Genomic DNA, 21,661 nt, shown 5'->3' with positions numbered 1-21,661 from the left:
TTCCTAGTTGTGGAATTCCCTCCCCTCTGAAGTATGAATTTTATCTACATATTAGGTGCTTAACGTGTGCTAATGTCTGAGCCTCATATTTTGTTTTCTGTTCCTAGGTGTAAAATGGTGTATAATATACAATGTATTGGGGTGAAATTACCATTGGGAATTCAGGTACAGAGGCTCAGACCAGATTCCAAATCAGTCAAACTTTTTTCAGTACTGCATTACTGGACAGTTGAAAGAGCTTCCAACAGCATTTCAATTATGACACATGCTATGCAGGAAATATAGGGCATCTTAGCTGTTTGTTCTTCAACCAATCACCTTCTGCCATCCCAGCACCTCACCGTTTTCCCTCCAACTACAGACCCTGAAATGCAACTTAATCTATTGTTCCCTACAGGAATCAGAATCCTCATTGTACCTCATATGGGGTTGTTTTCACTTTAATATTCAGCCATTAGGTCCCCCCTTAACTATTTCTTACCAGTTTTGTGGTCAGCTTTCACTCTTTCCTATGTGACATTGGCTCCCCCCCCCAAAATATATTCATACACAGCCCCTTCAAAGGGCAGCTAACCAAAACGGCCAATACTGAATAGGGAGGGAGGGTGCAGCAAAAGTATGCAGGAAAGTCTGGTGAGACGGAGGCAAATAAATGGCCTGGCTGACTGCTCTCCTGCATTGGCCAAACCACCCCATGGTAACCCTTTTACTTCTCCCACAGGCAAAACCAAGTGTAGCCTCCTTTCCAGGGGAGCTGGGATGTGGCAAAGGCACACCCATTTTCAATTGGAGGAGGCATTGTAGTTTAGAGGAAAGGTGAATAAGAGGGGATATGATAGACGGTTTGTTACCTGTTGTGTATTTCTGTGTTTTTATACTGTAAACCTCCTTGTGATCCTCAGATGAAGGGTGGTATAGAAAATAAATAAATAAATAAATACAAATAAATATGTTTATAAAAGTATGCATGGCATAGGGAAAGTTAATACAGTGGTACCTCGGGTTACATACACTTCAGGTTACAGACTCCGCTAACCCAGAAATAATGCTTCAGATTAAGAACTTTGCTTCAGGATGAGAACAGAAATTGTGCTCCTGCTGTGCGGCGGCAGCAGGAGGCCCCATTAGCTAAAGTGGTGCTTCAGATTAAGAACAGTTTCAGGTTAAGAACAGACATCTGGAACGAATTAAGTACTTAACCCGAGGTACCACTGTAGATGAAACACCCCCTCCCCTTCTCCTTACACTAGAACTTGTGAACATCCAATGAAGCTTAATGGTGAAAGATTCAGGACAGATAATGTCACTCTCCACTACATGGCTCCAAAAGGAGTCCTGGCGGGTGCACCTTTGGGAGGAGAGGAAGTCGGGTGAGAAGCCCCTTCCTATTGATATCACTGGCATATTCAGTAGACAGGAGGAGTGAGGAGTAGCAGGTAGAGGCTACAAAGGGCTTCCCAACCCTCTCCTCCTCCTCCTTCTTGAGATGCTGATGTGGCAAGGAGGTGTGCAGCGAGGAACCAGCACTGGAAGGCCTTGAATAGGAGGCTGTTGGCAGTGCTGCTGTCAAGGCGGAAGTAGGGGGCAGGTCAGCAAAAACTCACAAGGTTTCAGTGAAAACTCTTTATTCAATGAAACAAAACCAGCTCAGGCTTAGTGAACACAGCAATTCTTCCCAGTGGTCCTACTCCAATGATGCAATTGTGAGGGCTGATGGTCTCTGCCTTCCTACAGCTTTCTATGTCTCCTCCTCCTCTGGGTCCTTTCCAAGCAATCTGGGACTTCTTTGACTTGGTGCTCTGTCCTCTTCAAACCTCTGCAGGATCTGGGAGACTGCGGGGGGGGGGGGGCGAGCTGGTCACAGTACAAGGAGGAGACCCCCTGGCTTCTTCAGCAGCCTGCCTCAACTCTGAATTTTGCCCCCCCTCCTCTCCAGCCTCCACTTCTACCTTTGATTCTGGACCGCTCTCTGCCTTAGTCTCTTCCTGCTCACTAAACCCTGCTACCGTTTCAGCTTCTGAGACCACCTCCCTCCAGTTTGTTCCTTCTTCTTCGTCTGAACACTGATCGTCCTCCCACCACCAATCCCCTGGCTCTGAGTAAGTTCCCTTGTGAGTTCCCTTGAGGTCCCCCAGCTGGTGCCTCTCACCACACCTTTGCATCCAGCCAGTCCATGACAGGTGGCAGCATCAGTGGCCTGAGGTGGCTCAGAGTAGTTTATGGGACATATGGAGGGACATGTCAGGGTTGTGGCAGAGAAGTGGGCTCAGCAGAGCCTGAGTGGGTTGGAGATTGCAGGGCAGATGAGACTCTCAGGACAGAGAAAGCAGTGGTCTCAACCCTCACTAATTTGGATCATGGCCCAGTAAGATTCCAGGACGAACCTTATTGGAGTATCAGAGGTCCATAACACAGGGTCAGTTTCTCACTCCTCCCATGCCAGCTTGGCATATCCCCACTGTTTTGTGATTCTAAAGAAAGCAATCGAGGCAATGCATCATCTGATGTTTCCCAAAGAGGAGTTGATCAATGACCCAGAACATCTGTGCCCAGTACATTATGCATCCTTTGATAGATAGAAAGCAGAAATAAGTAATTGCACAATATTCACCTTATTTTACAAAGGAACAAGAAATACAGTAAAATAACAGCATGAAGATAAGAAAACATAACATTTGCATAAAGCTCACAATACAATTTGTGGTTCCACATTCTCCTAAATTTTGTTACTCCAGCAAATAATAAGAGGATTCTGCCTGTCTATCTTCTCTTACTCTTCTAATGTTCATCAGGTCAACTACCTGAACATTCTCCCAAAGGTTTGTGATTTGTTTCCTATAATGCTAACAAATTGTCAATCAAGCAGTAGTTGGTGTGTAATAATTTCTCTATCATCTGACTGAATATGGCCCTTATGGAGCCTAAAAGCCCTGTTACTGGATTCAATGGTAGGGCATATCCTAAAATATACCCTTAAAATGAAATATATCGAGACTTCCGGAGGCGGCGCAAAACGGCAATGGCGGTCCTCTTTACCCAGTGAAGAGGGGCTCCGCGAAAAAGGGTCGTCCGCTACGGCAAAGCGGAGACCCATTAAGATAAACCCCAGGCAGAGCGAGCCTGCGGCCGTGGGACTCGGCGGGTGCCAGAAGCCCCCCCAGAAGCGAGGAAGGGACCTCGTAAGAGGCTCCGGAACGTGAAAGGGGGAGCGGCGCTGTGAGTTCATCGCTCTTTTCGCGGAAGTGAAGCCGCGCTGCTGCTGCTGATGAGCGTCGACCTTTCTTCTTGAAAAGTATCGGAATTGGCTGCAATTTACCCGTGAGTAAGGGGTACTAAAGATTGACTTAATTTTATTTAATTCGGCTGAAAACGGGAGGCGAGTAACAGGAAGTCCGTCTCCCGACCCTGCTAATCAGAGCAAAGCAAAGAATTTGATGTGGGCTGAAGCGCTTAAAAAGAGACTTTGAAAATAGTATGAAGGGGCATCAATAGACTGTGTTTTTAGAAATTAAAAGGAATGAAGGACTAAATCATTTGGTTTATTTTGCTACGGAACCTTCCCCCTACTGCGGAGTGACGTGGAGTTAAAGGGGACAACCGAGCTGTCGGGCTGCCAGTGTTGCAAAGGAGAACTGTCAGGCTGCTGAAACTTCTTCTGAAGTATAAATTGTTGCATGGATGGATACATTATCGCTTTAATATTGATACTGGAACCTTTCTGTCACCTTGTGGCACTATTTTGAAACAGAACTATCTGGAAACCTCCTTTTTGAACTTGGGGATTATAAAAGTTGATAGGAACTTTGATGGCGGAAAAGAAACTTTCCTTCTCATGAAACACCCCCCCCCTGGTGGATTTGCAGAGGTATAGAGGCCTGGGAACTGTATTATATCGAGATTCTTTGTGGTTTAATTGTTTACATTCTGGACTTGCCTTTCTCATGGATTGAAAGACTACTTGACCTTGAACAGAGGCAGCTGGGGAATGAGCGGCCCAGGGAAAACAAGAGCAGCCAAAGCTAAGGAAGCTAAGGAAGCTAAAGAAAAAGATAAGAGAGCTGGGCAGCTTGTTCAAACAATGTTAACACATCAACGTAGATCCTCTGTACCAACTGTGCTGACGGCACAGGAGGGAGAAGTTGAAACGCTTGCTACAGAAGAAATGGCAACTGGAGGAACTGATCCAGTCTTGAAACAAATCTTGGAACAATTGGCACTTTTGAATAAGAAGGTGGACGATCAGTCATCTAAAATTGATAGAGCTACATCTACTATCAGTAAGTTATCAGATCAGGTTTCCCAGCATACTCAGGCTATTGAGAAATTGCAAGGAGCTACGGCTGAGAACTATAAATTAGCTGCGGAAGCCAATCAAAAAGCTGAGCAAGCGTGCAAAAAGGTTGAGGAGATCAAAGGGGAAGTAAGACCTCTGAAAAGACAGGTAGGAGAACAGCAAGCCTACCTGTCAATGGTGGAACTGAAAAGTAAGGAATGCAATCTTAGGCTGAGGGCCGTCCCAGAACTGGAGCAGGGCAACCTAGAGGAATTTTTGACGCAGTTATTTTCTAAATTTTGGGGGGTTGAGGAAGACAAAGACTTCAAAATTGTGACGGCCTTCAGATTGGGAAGATCGGCTAAGAAAGACAAGTCCAGAGACTGTTTGGTTTGCTTGAGAACAAGAGAGGAAAGAGACAAGATACTAGGCCAACATTTTAAAAAATCTCTGGAAGTTGAAGGCAAAAGAGCAGAAATTTATAGAGATATTCCCAAATATCTGTTGGACCTTAGAGCCTCATATACAGACTTGGCCAAACTGTTAAGGTACAACGCAATTCCTTACAGGTGGGAATTCCCTCAAGGTTTATCATTCACCTATAAAGGAAAGAAGGTAAGAATTAAAACACTAGAGGACCAGCAGAAGTTCCTGTACGACAACGAGGAGGACCTCCAAAAGAGAGCCGCAGATTCTTGGCCTCCACCACCGGGATTACCACCAGGACACGTACCATCTGGAGGCGGACCGGCACCACATCCTTCGGGAACGGAGGATAACATAGATACCCAACTGTGATACTCAAGTACTAGACCAGGATGTCTCTACAGCTTCTTAGTTGGAATATAAATGGCGGGAACTCTCCAGAAAAAAGGAGAAAAGTATTTCATATTTTGAAAAAAGAACAATTGGACATTATCTGCTTGCAAGAAACACATGTGACAAGACTCCACAGAAAAGTGTTAATTAATAAAAGGTTAGGCCAAGAATTTATTTCATCGGACAAAGTCAAGAAAAGAGGAGTGGTGATATATGCAAAGGAGAACTTGTCACCAAAATTTGTATTTAAAGATGAACAGGGCAGAATTTTGGCGGTTGAAATTCAGACACAAGGAGAAAAGTTTCTAATTTTAGGAATCTACGCCCCAAATGAAGGGAAATCGGAATTTTTCAAGAGGTTGCATGAGACTATGCTGGACTATTTGGATTACAACAACATTATCATGTTGGGAGATATGAACGGAGTCGTCTCAGTGAATATGGATAAGTCGCAAAGTGCTAACATAACGAAAGACGGCAGACTACCAAAAACTTTTTTCGAAATGACTGACAATTTGGACTTGACTGATATATGGAGGATCAAGAACCCTCTAGGGAAAGAAGGAACTTTCTTTTCTGAGGCCCACATGACATGGACGCGAATCGACCAAATATGGATAACTAGAGGACTGGCACCTAAGACTAGAAAAGTGGAAATCTGCCCAAAAACCTGCTCCGACCACAATGCTTTGAGAATGGAACTGAGATTAAACACAACCGGATCTTTCAGATGGAAAATGAATGACGCTTTGTTAAGAGATCAGGAGATTGTTAAGAAGGCCCAAAAAGTTTTAAAGGATTATTTTGAAATAAATTTAAAGACAACTGTGGAAAAAAGAACAATCTGGGACGCAAGTAAAGCAGTTATGAGAGGGTTTCTAATACAGCAGAACACGATCAAAAAAAGGCTCTGGAATGAAAAGAAGGAGAAGATCTTGGAGAAAATAAGAGAAGGAGAGAAAAAACTGAGATCCAGGCCCAAATCGAAGGAAGTGTTGAGAGAAGTGAAGTTTTTCCAGGCACAATATTCGAAATTGATAAATCAAGAGGTGGAATGGAAAATTAAACAAATGAAACAAAGATCCTTTGAATCAGCTAATAAGTGTGGGAAGCTGTTGGCTTGGCAGTTGAAAAAGAGACAAAAGCTTAATACAGTTACAAATCTAGAGATTGAAGGGAGAATGGTTCAGAAACCTGAGGAAATTAGAAAGTGTTTCCAGAGATATTTCAGAGAACTCTATTCACAAAGGCCACAAAAAGATTCGGAGGTGGATCAATTTCTCATAACTAATGGATTACAAAGAATACCTCAGGAAATGAGAGCAACCCTGAACTGTAACATTACGCTCCAAGAAATTGAATGCGCCATTCAGAATCTTCAACTAGGCAAGTCTCCAGGACCAGATGGACTCACTTCCAAATACTATAAGGTATTGAAGGACTCTTTGATACAACCACTGTTGGAAGTTTGCAACCAGATTATGGAGGGGAGGAAGGCACCGGAAACGTGGAAAGAAGCTTTCATTACGTTGATACCAAAATTAGAAACTGAAAAAACTCAACTTAAAAACTACCGTCCTATCTCACTCCTAAATGTGGATTACAAAATCTTTGCAGACATTTTGGCAAGTAGGTTTAAGAAAGTATTAAATGAAGTGATCCATAAGGACCAAGCAGGCTTTCTCCCTGGTAGGCATTTATTTGACAACACAAGAAACATCATTGATATTCTGGAATTTTTACAGACAAATTCAAATACAAGAGCGGTGTTGATCTTTATTGATGCGGAGAAAGCCTTTGACAACATTTCTTGGATGTTTATGAAGAAAAATTTGGAAAGGATGGGAGTAGGGCGGGGGTTTGAAAATGGAATAGAAGCAATCTATTCAGAACAAAAAGCTAAATTGATAGTGAACAACGTGGTGACAGAGGAGTTCAAAATTGAAAAAGGGACACGACAGGGGTGCCCTCTGTCTCCTCTGTTGTTTATCTCAGTCCTGGAGGTGCTATTGAACAAGATTAGAAATGACCGGTTGGCACAGGGAATTGTGGTCGGAGAGAAACAATATAAACTGAAAGCATTTGCAGATGACTTGGTATTAACACTACATGAGCCAGCCTCTAGCACTAAAAGAGCGTTAGAATTAATTTCTGACTTTGGTCGGGTGGCGGGATTCAAGCTGAATAAACAAAAAACTAAAGTTCTAGCAAAAAATTTGACAACTATTGAAATAGAGGAGTTCAGAAAAGAAACGGAATTAAATGTGGTTAAAAAAGTAAAGTATTTGGGGGTGCACTTGACCTCCAAAAACTTGAATTTGTTTAAGGACAATTATGAGAAATGTTGGTCAGAGATCAAAAGAGATTTGGAAACATGGTCAAGACTGAAACTTTCCTTGTTGGGTAGAATAGCTGCTATAAAGATGAATGTATTGCCGAAAATGCTATTTCTGTTTCAGGCCCTCCAGATCGTGGACAAGGTGGAATGTTTTGGAAAATGGCAGAGGGATATTTCTAAATTTGTCTGGCAGGGCAAAAAGCCCCGAATTAAGTTTAAAATACTAACGGATGTGAAAGAAAGAGGGGGGTTTGCCCTGCCGGACTTGAGGTTATATTATGAATCTGCAGCCCTCTGCTGGTTGAAAGATTGGATTTTATTGGAGAACACCGATGTCCTCGACCTGGAAGGATTTGATAATGCTTTTGGGTGGCATGCATATTTGTGGTATGACAAGGTTAAAGTTCATAGATCATTCAAAAACCATATTGTCAGAAGGGCAATTTTTATGGTCTGGTCAAAATATAAAGACTTATTGGAGAGTAAAACTCCGAGGTGGCTCTCACCGATGGAGGCCAAAGCACGGAAAAGACTCAATATGGAGGCCCACTGGCCTAAATATTGGGAAATAATTGAAAAAATTGGAGATAATTGGAGGTTGCAGAGTATGGAAAAGTTAAAAAACAAGGTGCGAGATTGGTTACATTATGCTCAAATTCAGGAAGTTTTTAAAGCGGACAAAAAAGTGGGTTTCCAGGAGGAAAAGTCGAAATTAGAGACAGAGTTGCTTGAGCCAAAATTTAAGTTAATTTCGAGAATGTACAACTTGTTGCTTAAATGGAATACACAGGATGAGATTGTTAAATCCTCCATGATAAAGTGGGCGCAGGATTTGGGGCACAACATTATGTTTGAAGACTGGGAAAGGTTATGGAACACCGGAATGAAATTTACGGCATGTAGTGCCCTGAAGGAAAATATTATGAAAATGACATACCGGTGGTACATGACCCCAGTCAAGCTTGCAAAGATATATCACCTGTCTGACAACAAATGTTGGAAATGTAAAGAGGAGGAAGGGACATTCTTACACCTCTGGTGGACCTGCCCGAAGGTGAAGGCCTTCTGGGAGATGATACATAATGAACTAAAAAAGGTGCTTAGATTTACCTTACCCAAGAAACCGGAGGCCTTCCTCCTGGGCATGGTGGACCAGAGGGTGGCAAAGAAACATAGAATTTTCTTTATGTACGCTACTACAGCAGCAAGGATCTTGATGGCAAAGCACTGGAAGACACAAAATCTACCCACATTGGAAGAATGGCAGACGCAGCTGATGGACTATATGGAACTGGCTGAAATGACTGGCAGAATCCGAGACTCGGGAGAAGAAGAAACGGAGGAAGTTTGGGAAAAGTTTAAGGATTATTTGAAAAAGCATTATAAGTTGTATGAATGTTAAAAAGTGCTCCTTTTTAGGAAATTACAGCTTCAGCATTGGTTAATTTTTTGAATTGGAAAATAAGGAACAACAAGACAGAAGTGGTGTAAGGAAATAATTTTATTGTGTTGAAACTAAAACAATGGATTTGGACTGAAATGTTTAGAGACCAGATATCACGATAAAATGGAAGATATATTATTATGTTTAAAATAAGTTAACAATTTGCTGAGGTTTTAAATTTACAGAGAATGCAGTGTTCGGAAGATGGGGGGAGTCCACTAGATTTATGGAAATAAGTGTTTGGAAGTTGGATTTTGTATACTATAAACTTAATAAAAATTATATTAAAAAATAAAAATAAAATGAAATATATCAATTGCAAAAGGCACTATACCTTCCTTCTACACAGTAGCTTGATAACCTGGCCATCATGTTAGAAAGCATTCGGCTAGCTTATGTACACACTAAACCTTGTTATATCTTTTATTAGTGTAAAGAAAATGTCATTTTTACTTGAAGAATGTTGCCTTCTCTATGGTCCTACTAAAAGCTTCTTTCACTTCTTTGTTCCTCAGGCTATAGATAAGTGGGTTAAGGAAGGAGATCATAAGACTATAGAACACAGAAACTATTTTATCCTGATCTATTGAAAAAGTAGAACCAGGCCGTATATACATGAAGAAGATGGTCCCATAGAAGATAATGACTGTGATCAAGTGGGAAGCACAGGTGGAGAAGGCTTTGTATCTGCCCTGAGCAGAGCTGATCCTCAGGATGGCAAAAAGAATAGCGATGTAAGAGACCAAGACAATGAGAAAAGTTGTCAGCGCAATTATAGTGGATAAAAGGAAATTCAGAGTGTGAGCGACATGGGTGTCTGAACAGGACAACTTGAGTATTGGGGGAACATCACAGAAAAAATGATTAATGATATTTGAACTGCAGAAGGACAAAGTAAAAATAAAAGAAGTCTGGAGAATTGAACTTGTAAGTCCACAAGCACATGTAACCACCACCAATATAGTACAATGCTTCCTTGACATAATAGCAAAATAGAGCAGTGGGTTGCAGATGGCTGTGAAGCGATCGTACGCCATCACTGCAAGAAGGCAACCTTCTGCGGTTATGAAGACGGCAAAGAAGAAGAATTGCACTGTGCATCCCTTGAAGGAAATGGTTGTCTTCTCTGCCAAGAATGTTGTCAGCATCTTGGGGGCAATGGCAGTTGAATAACCAATATCAATAATGGAGAGGTTTCTGAGGAAAAAGTACATTGGTGTCTGGAGCTGGGCATCCACACTGGTCACTATGATTATCCCAAGGTTGCCTATTATTGTGGTTACATAGATTATAAGGAACAAGAGGAAGAGTGGGACTTGGAGGTCAGGGTGGACCATGAATCCTGCAAGGATGAATTCTGTTACAGTGCTTTCATTTTGCTTCATTCTATATCCCTCTGTAAGAGAATTAAAAATAACATGGCAGTTGAACCTGGATGGCTACCAGGCTTCCTTAAAAATAAAATAAACCAGCACTACAAGATTCCTGTGGCCTTCCATCAGCACTAGCCAGCAGAGCCAATAGTCAGAGATAATTGGAGTTGGAGTCCAGTTACCTCCATTCTTGAATTACAGGAGCTGCTATTTACACACTCAATTGGAATTAGTGGCAAAATTCCCTTCATTTTATAAAACTAGATTTTACCGACAGCAACATTTTAAAATATTTCACTGTGCAGTAAATTAACTTTTATCCACACTTCATCTTTTCTTAAACATCATCAATAAAAGTTTCTACCAAAACTTACAATCCCTCTTTTGATTTTGATAGACCACCTTTCTGTGCATATGAACTTGGGCTCTCAGGTGAAGCACCCCAAAGCAAAAAAGAAAGAATAAAGGAAAGAAAAAACAACAACCCTCTATTCCATATTGAGTTCTAACAACTGAGGTGACTTGGTGCACTTGTTTGTATCACTGAATACTATCTGGTCTGCAGGAAGCATATTTATCTACACTTAGGCTATGTGGGTTAATCTACATCAGGCTTATGGGATTCTACATCTGTATTTTGGAACTGTTAAATTTTGCAAGTAGGGTGCCAATGTATCAAGAAAACTAGGTGGGAAATGATCATACCATGGACAATTTTTCCTTATGGTGGCCAAATTATTCAGTTGTTCAATGTCATATAGGCACTGTCTATTTAAATTATTTGCTTTGATGAAGCCCAGTGTTAATAACTGTTGTAGCCATAAACCAGAGGAATAAAGCTTTTGGATGACAATTTTAGTCCAGGCACACTCATGACGGTCTTGCAATACTAGAGGTAGTAGATTGATGGGGGTTTAATTGAGCCAAAGCCAATCATTAAATATTCTATGCCAAATCTGTAATTCGACAGAGGGAAGACTAGCCTCTAAGCACTGAACAGCTTCTGTAGATCCAAAGTTAGTACCTGTCCAAATCTGAGCCCCGCATAATAACTGTGCTAGGGGTTTACCTTTAAACTCTTCAAGTGCTGAAGGTATTTGATTGCTACCTTTTGTATGGAAAAGGCATGACACTTTGAAGAGCTTTTTTCTTTGCATATTTCTGATGTGCTGCCCATGACCCTGTTGACTGAAAGACCAAGACCAACAAGACCAAGATATTTAAAGATTTTGGACACAGCTACATTAGTAAAGAAATAGTGATTTGAATGTGCTATAAACATGCTACACCAGACAGCGCCAAAGAGCAGGAAAACGTGATTTTCCAGAGATTTATTTCTTCTGTTATAATGATCTAATTTCTGACTTATTTATAGTGTTTATCCCCCCTATGTCTAGATCCAGCCTTTAACTTGTTCAATCAGTTGATTATCCATGTAGCAACTATGGGCCCTATTGTTTCTTGAAAACACCATGAGTTTGGTTTTATTGTAATGCACAACCAGCTTTTTGGCAACATCCTGAGAGTCACCTTATCTATCATTTTAGGCCCACTTTGTTCGAGACCGGAGTACCACGTCATCTGCATATAGTAATATAGAGATGGCTTTTTGGTGCAATTTAGGAGCGGCTTTTATGTTTGCCCACTAAGATGTACATTACTACTACATCAGGGGTATATGTAGAACCTATGTGGAAGAACTCATGCTCAATTCACAGGCCAAAATGCCTAAGTGAGTAGAGTGCAAGAAAACCCAAACCTAAGTAAGGTAATCTTACTCCTAACTGAATGGCGTGTACCAAAATTACATTTTTAAAAAGGGGTCCGGCGGAGACAAATCCATTATTTCTAGAACCTGACTTGGCTCTCTGTTGAAGAGTGTGGTCACTGTTATTTACAGGCACCTTTTGACAAAATGCAGTCTTTGGGCAGAGGAAAGCTACCAAAGTGTCCTTGCCATCTCCTTGCACACATTACAGGTGCAATTTCTCTAGCATACATTTTCCTTGTAGTTTATGACCACTACATAAAGTCTCCTCCAACACCTAGCCCTTGCCAGCCTTCGTTCAGGTTTTGCAGAAAGCTCTTGTGCTGGCCATTGGCTCCTACTGGCTACTGTTATATCACTAGTGACTAGTGCAGGGGTCAGCAACCTTTTTCAGCCCTGGTCCAGTCCACAGTCCCTCAGACCATGTGGTAGGCCGGACAATATTTTGGAAAGAAAATGAACAAATTCATGTGCCCCACAAATAACCCAGAGATGCAGTTTAAATAAAAGGACACATTGTACTCATGTAAAAACATGCTGATTCTCGGACTGTATGCGGGCCGGATGGAGAAGATGATTGGGCCGCATCAGGCCCCCGGGCCTTAGGTTGCCTACCCCTGGACTAGTGCCACCACTTATTCACCAAAACCAGACCATTTGCTGCACCTAATAGCTGTTTTTCTTATTTTTTAAAACATGCTTCAAATGCTGACCTCATCTTGCAATGCCACTGTAGCAAGGGAGACCCCCATTTAGCCTACTCAATCCCCCTCCAAGTTAAAGTTACCCCATCATTTCCCCATTTTTGCCCATTGAAACAGGAATGCACTATTCAAATCTTGTTCCGCCTGCAACTTGGGTCAACAGAATCTAAAGCAAGGTAGAATTGGAACTATGTTCTGCAGTATGCTCTTCCCCCTGGTATCCACCATATTCATTTGTGAGGCTACTGTGGCAAATAAAGAAGTAAATTGCCCTGCAGGAGGAAAGCTGTCATCCATTTTCACAAAAACCTGTTTGTTGGATCACTGCAAAATAGACAGAATGCAGAGATGCTGTAACCAAGCAAGAACACCCTCCTCTCAGTGCTTAGATGATGAGTTGTGTCTCTTAAATTCAGTCTGCTCCCCCCCCCCATGGGTTGAAGATGAAAATATTAAACCAAATAATTGCTCAGGCAAATGCTGTATGTATAAATGAAGGACACCTTATGTACTCCAGAGCAAAATACTTCATTCTTTGAGAAATCAACCTCACAAATGAATGGGAAGATACGCTTTCAACACACTGCAGGAAGTAGACCTCAGGTTCACTAAGATTGTAAACAGACCTCCAGAAAATGTGTCTGTGCTTGTAGAAAGCAGAGATATTGCAAGCAAGATATAACCTTCCCTCAATGTGCATGGAATATGCTGCGGCTATTAAATTGAATCTGTTTTTACCCCTTACAGGTCAAAACTGGCTGTGAAGCCAGATGAAAACACTAGTGAAATAAATTTCTAAGCCAATCAATTTGAATCTGCATTTCTGGAGATGTGTTTACGATCAAAGGGAACATGCAGGAGAGATCTCATGCAGCATCATAAAGTGTGCCAACCCACAAACGCAAATAATTGAACAGGAAGCCCGAAGAAGTTCCATATAATAAATTTGCTTCCAGAGAAATGCCCTATTGATAAATTTGACTGCTGCTGGTGGGGGGCAGAATTAACAAGAACTTTGTAAGTATATCTGGCTAGGAAATGTATCATATGGAACCTTACTTGTGAAGATAGTCAGTGTTGATCTGATCTTAGAGCCGCAGAATAAGGCATGCAGGGTGAAATGCTCATTTTATGGTTGTTTTGCTACCACCTAGTGACCAAATTCCTCAAAGGCATGAATTAAAATACTCTGTATGACATCTCTGCATAATCACCCAAGGACATACAGCCTGGGAATTTCATTTACTTTCTACTATTCATCTTTAATTAATTCTAACAGAAGTTGCCCCTCTCCATTCAGCCCACAATTCCGTAGGAATCTTCACTAGTTACTTTCCTGTATCTTGTTTTAGTTTGTTGCATATTCCCAAAGCTTGTTTAGTAAGTTTTAGTAAGTTTGTTGCATATTCCCAAAGCTATTAACAATAACACCACTTACCAATACCAACAAGGTCATTGGGACCAGCATGACTGAAAGGGGCTTACAATCTAAAAATCAGAATTCAAACAGTTCAAACAGATGACAGTAACCGGAAGAGGGTTGGCCCTGAAAGCACATGTTAAGATGTGCATCTTCAGTTTTCACTGAAAGCTGGGAGTGATGAAGACAGATGCATCAATGGTATCAAAAGCTGAGGAAAGGTCAAGAAGAGTGAGCAAGGCAGCAGTCCCCCAGACCCTCCAAGTGTCCCTATTTTCCAGGGACAGTCCTGGATTTAATCAGTTTCTGATTTTATCCCAGAGTGTCTGCTTTTCCTCAGGTTGTCTCTATTTTCATTGGAGAAAAGTTGGAGCATATGTTCCCCCGCCATCGCTCTTCCAACAAATGTCATGACAGGGTCTGAAGCCAGATTGAAATGGATCCAGATACCCTGTCTCCTTCAAGCATGCCTGAAGCTAGATTGGCAGAATGCTTTCAAGCATATTGCCCCCAAAGGGGATATCAGATACTGGGCGATAGTTATCCAGCAATTCAGGGGCCAGGGAGGAATTCTTAAGGAAGGGATGCGCCACAGCCTCTTTCAAGGAAGGTGACACTCTCCCCCCTCTCAGTGAAGCATCATTGAAGTCCTGGGCCCACCCAGTCAATCCCCAACAGCTAGCTTCAAGAAGCCAAGATGGGAAAAGTTCAAGAGGGAAAGTGGTTGGCCACACTTACTCAACAGCTTAACTACATTGCAATAAGGGACGCGGGTGGCGCTGTGGGTAAAACCTCAGTGCCTAGGACTTGCCGATCGTATGGTCGGCGGTTCGAATCCCCATGGCGGGGTGAGCTCCCGTCGTTTGGTCCCAGCTCCTGCCCACCTAGCAGTTCGAAAGCACCCCTAAGTGCAAGTAGATAAATAGGTACCGCTTTATAGCGGGAAGGTAAACGGTGTTTCCGTGTGCTGTGCTGGTCCTGGCTCACCAGAGCAGCTTCGTCACACTGGCCACGTGACCTGAAAGTGTCTCCGGACAGCGCTGGCTCCCAGCCTCTTAAGTGAGATGAGTGCACAACCCTAGAGTCGGACACGACTGGCCCGTACAGGCAGGAGTACCTTTACCTTTACATTGCAATAAAAGAAACTGATCCCGCACACATGGGACAAGCAGTGCACTCCGCTGTAGTAGTATGGTTTTTAAAAGTGTGAGCTCTTGGGCGTGCACAGTTTGCTGAGTAATACTCAAAATGTAAAGTGAGAACCACATGCTTTTGAAAACATGCTCATCACACACTGACGTGAAAGTGAGGATTGGTTGCTGCTCCCTGTTCAATGGAGTTTGAATGGTCAACATGGGTTGACCCTTATCTGGAATATAAGAGGACCATTGACACTGTCTGTTGTAGGTAATGTGACATTTATTCAAGTCCAGACACTGCACCAGGTAGATCATTGATTGGCGTGATAGTGTTGCCTCATCATATTACCTGCCCACTAAAGCTGGTGCCCAGACTCTGATCAAGTATCCATCTCTCTCCATCCCACACCCCAAAATGTCTGAACTATAATTGTTGCAAGTCTGAGGATTGTTAATCAGAGCAGTGTCATAGGAATAGCACCCTATAATGTTGGTCACCATTTGTTGCTCATAATGATGATGATGATGATAATATGGACTCTGCAATAGTGAATGAATTTATAGGTTTAGATTTATTGTTCTGAATGTTAATGTCTCTGAGGGACCACCTTTCCTCCAACCAGCCTTTTGAAAGCCTTTTTTACCTCCTTGTTTCTCAGACTGTATATGAGTGGATTCAGCATAGGTGTAAAAGACAGAGATGATTTTGTCTTGCTCCACCGAATATTTTGAACTGGGCCTTAAGTACATGAAAATAGCTGTGGTGACAGCCATATGGTGGGAGGCACAGGTGGAGAAGGCTTTTCTTCTGCCCTTGGCTGTGTTGATCTGCCCTTGGCTGAGGATGGCAACTAGTTTGTATGTGTAAGAGACAAACTCAATAAGATTATGTTTCTATTCAGTGACAGCAAATGTTAAGATTCCTGCTCTGTATTTGCTGTCATGAGATTGTGGTTTATCACATGACGGTGTATGCTTTCATTCCACAGTGTGGGAAGTGACGGAGACACGATGTTTGTGTTACTGTGTTCCATGAAGTGGGACTATTGTCCTTTGTTTTTTCTCTTTGCTGTCTGAGGAGAAAGAGGAAGGAGCTAAAGCAGAATGATCCGAGTGTATTATATGTAAATAAACACAGATTAGCCTAAATGCTGTGCTATTGGTTCTGTTACACAAATTGGGAATACTCTTCAGATCCCTGAGTGTGCTGATGCTTCTTGGCATCAATCTCTGTGATGTTCGGGCTGGAGAAATCTTTTGAAGCTCCCAAATGATCGACCAGGAGGGAGAGAACATGCCAGTTGGGATTGTGTCTCTGCCAGGGTCCTACACGAGAGTAGGATGCTCCTAACAGAGTCCCTCCCCCTTTTTGGATGAACTTAAACTGCCTTGAACCGACAAGGGTGACAATGTTTCCCAAAGAGGAGTTGATCAATGATCCAGAACAATTGCACAGCATCCTTTGATAGATACAAAGCAGAAATAAGTAATTACAAAATATTCACCTTATTTTACAAAGGAACAAGAAATACAATAAAAAACAGCATGAAGATAAGAAATCATAACATTTTTATAAAGCTCACAATACAATTTGTGGTTCCACATTCTCCTAAATGTTGTTACTCCAGCAAATAATAAGAGGATTCTGCCTGTCTATCTTCTCTTACTCTTCTAATGTTCATCAGGTCAGCCACCTGAACATTCTCCCAATGTTTGTGATTTGTTTCCTCTAATGCTAACAAATTGTCAATCAAGCAATAGTTGGTGTGTCATAATTTCTCTATCATCTGACAGAATATGGCCCTTATGGAGCCTAAAAGCCTTGTTACTGGATTCATTGGTAGGGCATATCCTAAAATATACCCTTAAAATGAAATATATCAATTGCAAAAGGCACTTTACCTTACTTCTACACAGTAGCTTGATAACCTGGCCATCATGTTAGAAAGCATTCGGCTAGTTTATGTACACACTAAACCTTGTTATATCTTTCTTTAGTGTAAAGAAAATGTCATTTTTACTTGAAGAATGTTGCCTTCTCTATGGTCCTACCAAAAGCGTCTTTCACATCTTTGTTCCTCAGGCTATAGATAAGTGGGTTAAGGAAGGAGATCACAAGACTATAGAACACAGAAACTACTTTATCCTGATCTATTGAGAAAGGAGAACCAGGACGTATATACATGAAGATAATGGTTCCAAAGAATATAGTGACAGTGGTCAAGTGGGAAGCACAGGTGGAGAAGGCTTTGTATCTGCCCTGAGCAGAGCTGATCCTCAGGATGGCAAAAAGAATAGCGATGTAAGAGATCAAGACAATGAGAAAAGTTGTCAGCCCAATTATAGTGGATATAATGAAATGCACAGTGTGAGTGACATGTGTGTCTGAACAGGACAACTTGAGTATTGGGGGAACATCACAGAAAAAATGATTAATGATATTTGAACTGCAGAAGGACAAAGTAAAAATAAAAGAAGTCTGGAGAATTGAACTTGTAAGTCCACAAGCATATGCAAGCACCACCAATATGGTACAATGCTTCCTTGACATAATAGCAAAATAGAGCAGTGGGTTGCAGATGGCTGTGAAGCGATCGTACGCCATCACTGCAAGAAGGCAACCTTCTGTGGTTATGAAGACGGCAAAGAATAAGAATTGCACTGTGCATCCCTTGAAGGAAATGGTTGTCTTCTCTGCCAAAAATGTTGTCAGCATCTTGGGGGCAATGGCAGTTGAATAACCAATATCGATAATAGAAAGGTTTCTGAGGAAAAAGTACATTGGTGTCTGGAGCTGGGCATCCACACTGGTCACTATGATTATCCCAAGGTTGCCTATTATTGTGGCTACATAGATTATAAGGAACAAGAAGAAGAGTGGGACTTGGAGGTCAGGGTGGACCATGAATCCTGCAAGGATGAATTCTGTTACAGTGCTTTCATTTTGCTTCATTCTATATCCCTCTGTAAGAGAATTAAAAATAACATGGCAGTTGAACCTGGATGGCTACCAGGCTTCCTTAAAAACAAAACAAACCAGCACTACAAGATTCCTGTGGCCTTCCATCAGCACTAGCCAGCAGAGCCAATAGTCAGAGATAATGGGAGTTGGAGTCCAGTTATCTCCATTCTTGAATTACAGGAGCTGCTATTTACACACTCAATTGGAATTAGTGGCAAAATTCCCTTCATTTTATAAAACTGGATTTTACTGACAGCAACATTTTAAAATATTTCACTGTGCAGTAAATTAACTTTTATCCACACTTCATCTTTTCTTAAACACTATCAATAAAGGTTTCTACCAAAACTTACAATCCCTCTTTTGATTTTGATAGACCACCTTTCTGTGCATATGAACTTGGGCTCTCAGGTGAAGCACCCCAAAGCAAAAAAGAAAGAATAAAGGAAAGAAAAAACAAGAACCCTCGATTCCATATTGAGTTCCAACAACTGAGGTGACTTGGTGCACTTGTTTGTATCACTGAATATTATCTGGTCTGCAGGAAGCATATTTATCTACACTTAGGCTATGTGGGTTAATCTACATCAGGCTTATGGGATTCTACATCTGTATTTTGGAAGTGTTACATTTTGCAAGTAGGGTGCCAATGTATCAAGAAAACTAGGTGGAAAATAATCATACCATGGGGAATTTTTCCTTATGGTGGCCAAATTATTCTGTCGTTCACTGTCATATAGGCTGTCTATTTAAATTATTTGTTTGATGAAGCTCAATGTTAATAACTGTTGTATCGACAAACCAGAGGAATAAAGCTATTGGGTGACAATATTAGTCCAGGCACACTCATGACGGTCTTGCATTACTAGAGGTAGTAGATTGATGGGGGTTAAATTGTGCCAAAGCCAATCATTAAATATTCTATTCCAAATCTGTAATTCAACAGAGGGAAGACTAGCCTCTAAGCACAATGAAGCATTTGGAACAAAGGATGGAAGAGAGGGGGGGGGGGGAAATGCCTTAGGAATTGGACTGAACAGTTTCTGTAGATCCAAAGTGAGTACCTGTCCAGATCTGAGCCCCATATAATAACTGTGCTAGGGGTTTACCCTTAAACTTTCAAGTGCTGAAGGTATTTGATTGCCACCTTTTGTATGGAAAAAGCATGTCAGAATTTTGACACTTTGAAGAGCTTTTTTCTTTGCATATTTCTGATCTGCTGCCCATGACCCTGTTGACTGAAAGACCAAGACCGACAGGCCCAAGATGTGATTTTCCAGAGATTTATTTCTTCTGTTATAATGATCTAATTTCTGACTTACTTATAGTGTTTATCCCCCCTATGTTTAGATCCAGCCTTTAACTTGTTCAATCAGTTGATTATCCATGTAGCAACTATTGTTTCTTGAAAACACCATGAGTTTGGTTTTATTGTAATGCACAACCAGCTGTTCTTTTTGGCAACATCCTGAAAGTGCCCTCATCGATCTTTTTAGGCCTACTTTTGTTTTGAGACCGGAGTACCATGTCATCTGCACATAGTAATATAGAGGGGGATTTTGAGGGCAATTTAGGAGTGGCTTTTATGTTTGCCCACTAAGATGTACCTTACTACTACATCAGGGGTATATGTAGAACGTATGTGGAAGAATTCCTGTTCAATTCAGCAGCCAAAATGCCTAAGTGATCAGAGTGCAGGAAAACCCAAAACTAAGTAAGGTAGCATGTACCAAAATTACATTTTTAAAAAGGGGGTGGGTGGAGAGAAATACTTTATTTCTGGAACTTGCCTTGCCTCTCTGTTGGAGAGTGTGGTCATTATTATTTACAAGCGCTTTCCGACAAAATGTAATCTGTGGGCAGAGGAAATCTACTAATGTGTCACCATCTTCTTGCACATATTATAGGCAGTGGCGGAGCTTCATGCTCCAGCACTGGGGCGTGGAGAGCAAGCGGCAGTGGGGCTGGCGTGCATCCTGGGGGTGGGGCGCACCGCCCACACTCCTCTTTCTCCACCAGTGGTTACAGGTGTAATTTCTCTAGCATACATTTTCCTTGTAGTTGATGAGCACTACATAATGTCTCCTACAACAATGTCTCCTACAATGTTTCCTACAACACCTAGCCTCTGCGAGCCTTTGTTCAGTTTTTGTAGAAAGTTCTTGTACTGGCCATTGGCTCCCACTGGCTACTGTTATATTACTAGTGACCAGTGCCACCACTTACTCGCCAAAACCAGCACCATTTTGTGCACCCAATAGCTGTTTTTTAAAATTTTTATAACATCCTTCAAATACTGACCACTTCTTGCTATGCCACTACAACAAGGGAGGCCCCCATCTAGCCTTCTCAGTCCCCCCTAAGTTAAGGTTACCCCACCCTTTCCCATTGTTTGCCCTTTAAAGCAAGAATGGACTATTAAAATCTTGCTCTGCCTGCAACTTGGGTCAACAGAATCCAAGAGCAAGGCAGAATTGAGTTTATCTTCTGCAGTATGCTAATCCCCCTGGTGTCCCCCATATTCATTTGTGAGGCTGCTGAGCCAAATATAGAAGTAAATTGCCCTTCAGCAGGCAAGCTATCTTCCATTTGCTCATAAACATGTTTGTTGGATTGAGGCCATAAAGAGAAGATGTAAAAATATTGTAACTGAGTGTTAACTCGCTCCCTTCAATGCCGAGATATGGTAATGTGTCTCTTAAATTCAATCTGATTTTCCCCCCTTTGGAGTTGAATCCAACTGCAGTGCCAGATTAATGAACTGCTTAGCTGATGATTTTAAATTTTCATTTCTGGATTTCTTATTGCAATCACACACAACTTGCAGGAAAGATCTTGTGCAGCGTCATAAGAAGTCAACCTTCCCAACTTCTGTGAAAATAAAACAAAATAAATTCCAATATACTTTTTCCCCCAGAGAATTGAGCTGTTCATAGATATCATCTTGCTTCCCAGAATAAAATATCCCAAGCTCATGGAGAATATAGCAAGCTAGGAGCCTTACCTGTGAAGAGGACAGATGCCATTCCTAAAAGCCCCAAAGTAAGGCTTATTGATGGAATGGCTAATTTATAGTTGTGAGGTTGCTGCAGAAGCTAACAAAGGAATTAGAAATAACCTTCCCTCAATGTACATGCAATATGCTGTGTCTATTAAATTTCATCTGTTTTTACCTCTTTGGGGTTGAAGCTGACTGTGAAGCCAGATGAAAACACTAGAGAAATAAACTTCTTAGCCAATCAATTTGAATCTGCATTTCTGGAGATGTGTTTAGGATAATAGGCAAAATGCAGGAGAGATCTCAGGCAGCATCATAAAGTGTGCCAACCCTCAAAACCAAAGAAATGAATAGAAAACCCAATGAAGTTCCAGAAAATAAATTTGCTTCCAGAGAAATGCACTGTTGATAGATTTGACTACT

The 21,661-nt window shown here is 41.6% G+C and overlaps 2 protein-coding genes across 2 annotated transcripts; both read right to left on the bottom strand.

Annotated features, from left to right (window-relative positions):
• Positions 1 to 9,323: 9,323 nt before the first annotated feature.
• Positions 9,324 to 10,259, bottom strand: LOC309366869 (olfactory receptor 5AR1-like; the record flags this gene model as incomplete). The annotated part of the gene is made up of 1 exon (XM_081905757.1): positions 9,324 to 10,259. The coding sequence occupies one exon, from the start codon at positions 10,257 to 10,259 to the stop codon at positions 9,324 to 9,326; it is 936 nt and encodes a 311-aa protein (XP_081761883.1).
• A 7,036-nt stretch (positions 10,260 to 17,295) lies between these two features.
• Positions 17,296 to 18,231, bottom strand: LOC309366827 (olfactory receptor 5AR1-like; the record flags this gene model as incomplete). The annotated part of the gene is made up of 1 exon (XM_081905687.1): positions 17,296 to 18,231. One exon carries the CDS (start codon positions 18,229 to 18,231, stop codon positions 17,296 to 17,298), a length of 936 nt encoding a protein of 311 aa, XP_081761813.1.
• Positions 18,232 to 21,661: the final 3,430 nt, after the last annotated feature.

This window comes from Podarcis melisellensis (assembly GCF_964234715.1).
Source record: "Podarcis melisellensis genome assembly, chromosome: 1".
In the NCBI taxonomy this organism is placed as follows: Eukaryota; Metazoa; Chordata; class Lepidosauria; order Squamata; family Lacertidae; genus Podarcis; species Podarcis melisellensis.
The sequence above is the reverse complement of the archived record's forward strand: the minus strand, read 5'-3'. Positions and strand labels throughout refer to the sequence as shown.